Source organism: Teleopsis dalmanni, chromosome 2 (genome assembly GCF_002237135.1).
Source record: "Teleopsis dalmanni isolate 2A chromosome 2, ASM223713v2, whole genome shotgun sequence".
NCBI classification, from domain to species: Eukaryota; Metazoa; Arthropoda; class Insecta; order Diptera; family Diopsidae; genus Teleopsis; species Teleopsis dalmanni.
The window spans coordinates 122,217,721-122,225,408 of NC_051847.1; the positions used below are offsets into that span (position 1 = coordinate 122,217,721).

General features: G+C 34.7%; 2 protein-coding genes across 2 annotated transcripts; both read left to right on the forward strand.

The window, feature by feature from the left end:
• The first annotated feature begins 3,311 nt into the window (after positions 1-3,311).
• LOC119675613 (uncharacterized protein K02A2.6-like) lies at positions 3,312-6,194 on the forward strand. The gene has a single exon (XM_038086819.1). It carries the CDS (start codon positions 3,312-3,314, stop codon positions 6,192-6,194), a length of 2,883 nt encoding a protein of 960 aa, XP_037942747.1.
• Positions 6,195-6,203: 9 nt separating this feature from the next.
• On the forward strand, positions 6,204-6,722 carry LOC119675614 (uncharacterized protein K02A2.6-like). The gene has a single exon (XM_038086820.1). It carries the CDS (start codon positions 6,204-6,206, stop codon positions 6,720-6,722), a length of 519 nt encoding a protein of 172 aa, XP_037942748.1.
• Positions 6,723-7,688: the final 966 nt, after the last annotated feature.

Consider the following 7,688-nt stretch of genomic DNA (forward strand, 5'->3'; position numbering starts at 1 on the left):
TTCGATCCCTGTCAGTTACGGTCGTAGGCTGATTTATGCCTGTCGCAAAAAGTGAGTGGACCCTTACTGCATCAGCAGCCACGTGGCCAATCTATTAAAAATATAGAACCTCTAACTTAATCTGTAGAAACAAATCTGAGGTATCTAGGCTAATATCTGTCTTAACAGGACACTGGTCCATAGGACGGCATGCAGCTTATAGTACCAAAATACCTTTGGTACTTCTTATAATGAGTGTATGCCAACTCTTGAGGAAATGACACCAGAACACCTGATGTGTCTTTGTCCAGTTCTGGCCAGAACTAGGTTTAAGTGTCTAGGGGCCCAATTCTTCAATTCACTTGACGATATCTCCATCATCAGCATTAGCCAGATTCTTGCCTTTGTGAATGCCTCTGGCTGGTTCTAGTTTGACCTTCTATCTACTACCCACTATTACGAGGTTTTTGTGGATTCAAAACGACTTTCTAGCTAATTGAAGAGGACTCGTCCTCCCTCCACCTTAACAAACTAAATAACGTTAGACATAGAAACTAAAGTTACCATATCAGTACATCTACATTAGAGCAATGACGCTAAAATAATTAATATTAATAGAACAATTTAAATAAAATGCTACATGGTAGCTAAAAAACACTCTTAAGTATCACTTTGTTAAATAAACGCACCCATTTATAAAAAATTATCGAATTTCCACATCATGGTATGGTATGGAATCAACATATATTAAATTGGGAAATATGTTAGTAGTGCAGTTAAGTAAGAATCAATTGATAAACAAGGATTGAGCCATTCAAATAACTAAAATACAGAAGTAAACTTATGCTATTCTGTGGAAAAGAAACTCAACTCAATAGCATCTCTTTAAACAGTTATAAATAGATAACCAATCGTATCCGTTCAACTGTTCATTCGTAAAAGCAAATGGTTATTGGTAGCCTGAGACCACTTTGCAAATCTTTCTCGATCTATTATTCTAACACAGTTTATAGTTACTTCTCAGCTAGCTTGCTTAGCTTTATAAGAAATAAATCCTATTCTAAACATGCTTACTCACATAGGTAATGCAACACGATCCTGGCCGCCCAAAATAGAGCACATAATATTAATTATCTGCTCTATTTTTATCATGCACTCACCAAACACTGTCCTATTATTGTTGGTTTTCTCTTCAAGTGTACTACGTCAATTCTGTGGTAAGTCAACTTAATTAGGGCCAACACTGCCACTAACATATATCTTTACTTCTATTTATAGATAATGTATATAAACTTTTCATGAATGTGAATGTGAATGTTGTGAATTTAGAATCATTTTTTTTGCGTAATATATCATGCCAGATCTAAGTATATTACAATTTCTAATACTATATAAAATATGTAACCACAATAATATCAATCAATAAATACTTGTTCGGGAGTGTTCTCTTTTGCTAATACTTAGTTCATAACGTGTTCCTTAATGTTGAAACTAAAGAGAGTCCTTTAGAATTGAATGCAATATTCATATAAACAAACACCTTCTCCTGTCAAAACAAAGTCACTTCATGATCTAATCAAACAGAACCACAACCTTTTAAAGGACCCCAATTAGGAAGTAACGCATGCAATCAAAAGCTAACATTTAAAACAAATACTTCAGCTTCAAGTTCAATCTAATTAACTAAATGCAATAAGAACAGGTCTTAATTATAATAAATTATACTACTAAGCAACAGTAACAAAATTAAGTATGTTAATTAAGCTGCCGGCATGAGTTAGACGCATTCTCAATTCAGTACTGCAGCAGTGCGTTTATCGACGCAGGTCCAGCAAAAAAGCGGCAGCATTAATTTATGATAAAATGTCGTGATGTTGCTTTAAAATATTTGTGCGGCCACATGTCCGTCCGTCCGTTCATCTGTCAGTTTAAGATCAATTAATAGGAAAAAATTCTAGATCAAGGTGAAAACATAGAAAAATATACACGAGTATGTAAGTGTTTATACGAAATTGCTTATGTAAAGTCAATAATAAAAAAATAATTTCAATTTTCTAGATAAGAATTAGAAACTGCGTATTTGTCAGGCAAAAGCGGATTTTATATATAATTATTTTTTTTTTTTTTTTTACAATATTGTTGTTAATTCAACTAAAATTCTTATGCGTTGTAATAAGTCAGCCCGCATGAGAGGTAGTTGTAGACCGCACGCCTTAGCATGCAACATTACATCACCTGCGCTATAATTACTGAGCTACGGGCCATAATTCAAAACAGGTTGATCTGATTATATGTAAGATGCGGTATTTATTTAATTTATTAGTTACTAAATTGTTCTGAAGCATTAAATCAGCATTGCTGCCAATTCGTAATATTTTCATGCCAACATCTCTGCAGCCTGTCAGAAAGTGCTTCCTATAGAGCCAACACTACTGGCTTCAATGACAGGGTATTATGATTATGATTGCATCGTGGTACGTTGATTGCAGTAAAATAAATTTTAATTATAGCTACACAGATTTATTATAGATCTACAATTATTAGGTGTGTTCAAGGGTCTTAAATCAAATCAGGCGTATGGCGGTCAGTATAATGTTCTCACTCCATTCAGAATTGTAAAACATTAACCATTGCCTATTAACTAATTTCAGTCTAGTATGTAAACCTGCGATTAATTAATAAATTGAAAAGGTGCAATACCGGTGGTAAGAGTAAAAGCAAAAGCGATCATAAAATTTATCTTCAAAATGAAAAAATAATTGCGAAGAATGTTATTAAAAATATATATAGTTACTTCATATATAACATATATGAACATATATCATGAAGACAGAAAAGTATGTTTTCTGTTTTTATCAAAATAAAGGATGATTAAAGAACCGCTGGCCGAACAAGAATACAGTTAAAAGCTATCAATAATCGAAAGCGATCCACTTACATGGTTATCGACTCATGCTCATGGTGCATTGCCTAATGACAATACCCGAACACGGTGAAGGCTAGTCACCTGAGAAACGCCAAAAACAAAAAGATATATACTTTGCCCTACAGACTAAACTCTATCTGATGGTATTAGATTAAATTGATCTGCTGGTATACCTTTCGCCCTGATGAGGAAGTCAACAATTTCAAAACTTTTGTGTAGCAAAGAACTGCAGAAATTAATGTACACATTTGTTGGAAATGTATAATCATAATTGAATAGTAGGCTATTCTTATTTGATTAACTGTATTTAACATTTTGTAAAAATATAGAAATAGATTAACTTTTGACTTCCGATAAGAATAAAGTTAAATTGTAAAAACACAAATTAACAGTTGGCGACGAGGAAATGGATGCTCAGGCACTCGCGACAGTTCTAAAAGAGTTCTCATTAGCAAATCAAGAATTTTTTGAGAAAATATTAAACAAAAATGAAGAAGTATTGAGAAGCGTAATTAACGGGAAAAAATCCGCTAATTCAACTCCAACCTTTCGACGGTTTGAGAAAAATGTTGAAAAGTGGTCGATATATATTCAGCAGATGCATCAACATTTTGTGGCACATCAAGTGAAAGACGATGTATTAAAACGCGCATGTTTCCTTTCGTGGATAGGTACAGAGACATTTGAACTTATTCAAAAGTTATGTGACAATAATATAGAGAATAAGTCTTTTGGTGAACTACTAGCAAAATTGGATAATCATTTTGAGGAAAAACAGCATATATTAGCAGCACGTTTTAAATTTCATTTAATACGAATGAAAGCAAATCAATCATATGCTGAGTGGGTGGCAGAACTGCGTGGTGCGGCTAAAGAGTGCATGTTCTTATGTACTAGTGAAACTTGCCAGCAATCGTTTATAGATAATTGTATACGAGTTATGGTTGTGATACACACACCACACGATAAAGTCCGTAGTGCCGCGTTGCAGAAAACAAACCCATCGCTAGAGGAAGTACTGCAGATAGCAGCAATATATGAAGCAACGGTTAAAACTTGTAACGAAGTTAGAGGTGAAGAAATCAGTCAAACAGTTAATGAAGTTAATCACAGTTCAAGTAAGAAAGTTAAACAGAATCGAAGTAATATTAAGTCCCGAAATTCAGTGAAGGGAGGACAATCGTGTCCAGCTTGTGGGAAAGCACATCAAAGAAATCAATGTTATCATTACAAGAACAAAACAAAGTGTCGGTTATGTACAAAGCAAGGTCATATTGCTGCAGTTTGTCAATCAGCAGTGACAGGTATTCAGCAGAATTCTAATTTTAAAATTCGAAGACAGGAACAAAATAGAGCAAGAGATGTATATTCTATGAGTGATGTTTCATTTGAGTCAATTAATGCGAATGAAACAACGGAAGTTAAATCAGTTGATTCGCAACTTAGTTCATCTAAAATTTTCGTTGACCTCAATATAAATAACGAAATTTTAACATTTCAAGTAGATACTGGTGCAACATGTTCCTTAATTGGTTTGGCGGCATATAAACAACTGGGTAGACCTAGTTGTGGGCCTACGAATAAAGTTCTGAGAGCGTATGGAGGAGCTGTTATTTTTCTTAAGGGTTCTCTCAGAGTAAATGTCAAGTATGGAAAAATTACTCGAAGCCTTGAGATACTTGTAGTTAACGATGAATATGTTACTAACATACTGGGATTGGATTTGTTTACAGTATTAAATTTCAAACTGCAGTTACCTGTTATTGAATGTTATGCAAATAATCCTTGTGACAGTCAACAAAGTTTAACCGCATCTCTACATGAACTCAGATGTCAACATGCTAACATTTTTTCTTCGAAATTGGGGCGTTGTACGTTGTTCAAAGCTGAAATCAGATTGAAGTCAGATGCTAAGCCTAAATTCTTTAAACCATACAACCTGCCGTTTGCGAAAAGAGAAGACGTTCGCATCGAAATTGATCGGTTGGTAAATATTGGAGTTTTGAAAGCTATCAGAAGCAGCGTCTGGGCCGCTCCTATAGTTGTAGTGTCAAAGCCAAATGGAAAATTACGTATTTGTGCAGATTTCAGAATTGGTGTGAACTCGCAAATTGAGATTGATAGGTATTCAATTCCTAGAATTGAGGAACTTTTTTATAAACTTCAAGGAGGACAATTTTTCACAAAAATTGATCTTAGTGAAGCGTACTTGCAAGTAGAATTGTCTGACGCAACAAAAGAATTTCTAGTAATTAATACGCCATTTGGTTTGTTCCAGTTTCAACGATTGCCATTCGGTATTGCCAGTGCTCCTGGCATATTTCAACGTCTTATGGAAGAAGTAACCGCTGGAATACCGAACTGTGCAGTTTATTTAGATGATATAATCGTAACAGGTCGAAATAATAAAGAACATTTGAATAATGTTTTCAAAATTTTTCAACGTTTGGAAGAATACGGCTTGACATGTAAAAGCGAAAAATGTAGTTTTGCGCAAGAGCAGGTAGATTATGTTGGACACGTAATCAATGTGAATGGATTAATGCCCACAGGAAAACGTGTAGAGGCAATCAAATTAATGCCGCGTCCTCGTAATATTCAAGAAGTTGAAGCTTTCATTGGAAAAGTTAATTATTATAACAAATTCATTAAACAGTTTTCCATATTAGCTGCTCCTTTAAATGAACTAAGGAAAAAGAATGCTGTGTTTAAATGGACAGCATATCATGAAGATGCTTTTCAAGCATTGAAGAATGCTATGATCAAAGCTACGGAACTCGTTCATTATGATGATAAGAAGCCTATAGTGTTAGCAGTAGATGCTTCTAAGTATGGAATAGGTGCAGTAATTTCACATCGTTATGCTGATGGTTCAGAGAAGCCAATCGCGTATGCTTCAAAAAAATTAAACAGCAGCCAAGAACGCTATTCTCAAATCGAAAAAGAGGCATTAGCAATAATTTATGGAGTGACTAAGTTTCATCAATATCTTTATGGAAGACGTTTTGAATTAATAACTGATCATCAAGCGTTGACAACACTGTTTAATCCGAATAGAAAGTTGCCAGTGATGGCGTTGCATCGTTTACGGCGTTGGGCTATTGTACTTCAAGCATATGAATACATTATACGGTTCAAAAGTTCATCTCAGAATGCTAACGCTGATGCTCTTTCCAGATTGCCGTGTGGGGATGACATACAATTTGATAGAAAGGAAGTTGTGATGTTAGATGATGTCGATACTGTTTATCAAAATGCTGTGGATTATCTTCCAGTAAATGCAACATAAGTAAAGGATATGACTGCTAATGACAACACTCTTCAACGTGTCAGCAGATATGTACAAGATGGTTGGCCTGAACAATTGCCGAAATCTGAAGGTAGTATCAAACCGTACTTTAATCGCAGATTTTGCTTATCATTTCAGAATGGAGTGTTACTTCTTCAGGCTGAATATACTAGAGTGGTGCTACCGAAAGCACTGCAATCTCAAGTATTAAATTTGTTACACGAGGGTCATTGGGGTAAAGGTCGTATGAAACAGATGGCAAGACGATATGTGTGGTTTTCTCTTATTGATAAAGCCATAGAACGTATTCATGATGATTGTTCATTTTGTCAACAAGGTGCAAGTCAACCAAAGCGAGAATTTTCTGCATGGCCAGAACCTAGTAGGCCGTGGGAAAGAGTTCATTTGGATTTCGCGGGTCCATTCTTTAAACGTATGTGGCTCATAGTTGTGGATGCATATTCAAAATTTCCATATATTGTGGAACTATCAACAATAACAGCTGTAACAACAGTTGGAGAGTGTTAGCTCGTAATTATTCGGGATCGCATAAATGGATCAGAGGCGTGATACAGAAATTGCTGGGAAATAAAATGTATTTTATTCAATAATACAATAATCACTACTGGATCTGACTTGAAACAAAATCAAAGAGAGAAAGACGACAAAGCGGAGTCCGACGACAGATATGGGTCCACACACACTGATCAGTTGCCAGTTCAATTAAGACGGTCGGTTAGAAGGAGAAGACAACCTGTTCGTTTTAATCTTGAATAAACAAAATTCAATGTCATGTTAAACATTACTTTAGTGGTTTCAAAAATTAGGTCCAAGAGAATGTTGGAAATGTATAATCATAATTGAATAGTAGGCTATTCTTATTTGATTAACTGTATTTAACATTTTGTAAAAATATAGAAATAGATTAACTTTTGACTTCCGATAAGAATAAAGTTAAATTGTAAAAACACAAATTAACAACATTGAAGGTAGAAAATGATAGATGATTTGTTTGATGATTTGTGCTATGATAGAGCACAAAAAAGTTTTCATATACTATTGTAAATCGTCGTATTGTAGTTAATATTGTTGACATCTGCTGCATGTTAAAACGATATTGAGCCATATATTCTGCGTGCAAAATCCTTGTTATAGAATTAGTGGATATGCAATGCAACTAAGTGTGTGATAAATAATGGTCACTTGTAACGTGACATTACCAGATTATCACCAGGTTAAGCAACAAACTCACCCATTTGACTTTAACGACGCGCCACTTCTTAGTAAGATAGAGCTTAGCCTGCTAGATTGCTTCATATCACTTCTTTACTTATTTTTGCACAAAAACAAGATGAGACTATCTAAAGTGATAGAAAGTTATTTTATAACCGTAGAGAATCTTCTGAGGTGATAGAATGTTAGCTTTACCTATAGCGGGATGAAAACATCTCCACGTCGTTTGTGACTGTCCGGTTACAGTTTGAAATATTGTGA

Excerpts from the sequence above, each read along its gene's own strand:
- LOC119675613 (XM_038086819.1), top strand. The coding sequence starts at position 3,312 with ATGGATGCTCAGGCACTCGCGACAGTTCTAAAAGAGTTCTCATTAGCA.
- LOC119675614 (XM_038086820.1), top strand. The coding sequence starts at position 6,204 with ATGACTGCTAATGACAACACTCTTCAACGTGTCAGCAGATATGTACAA.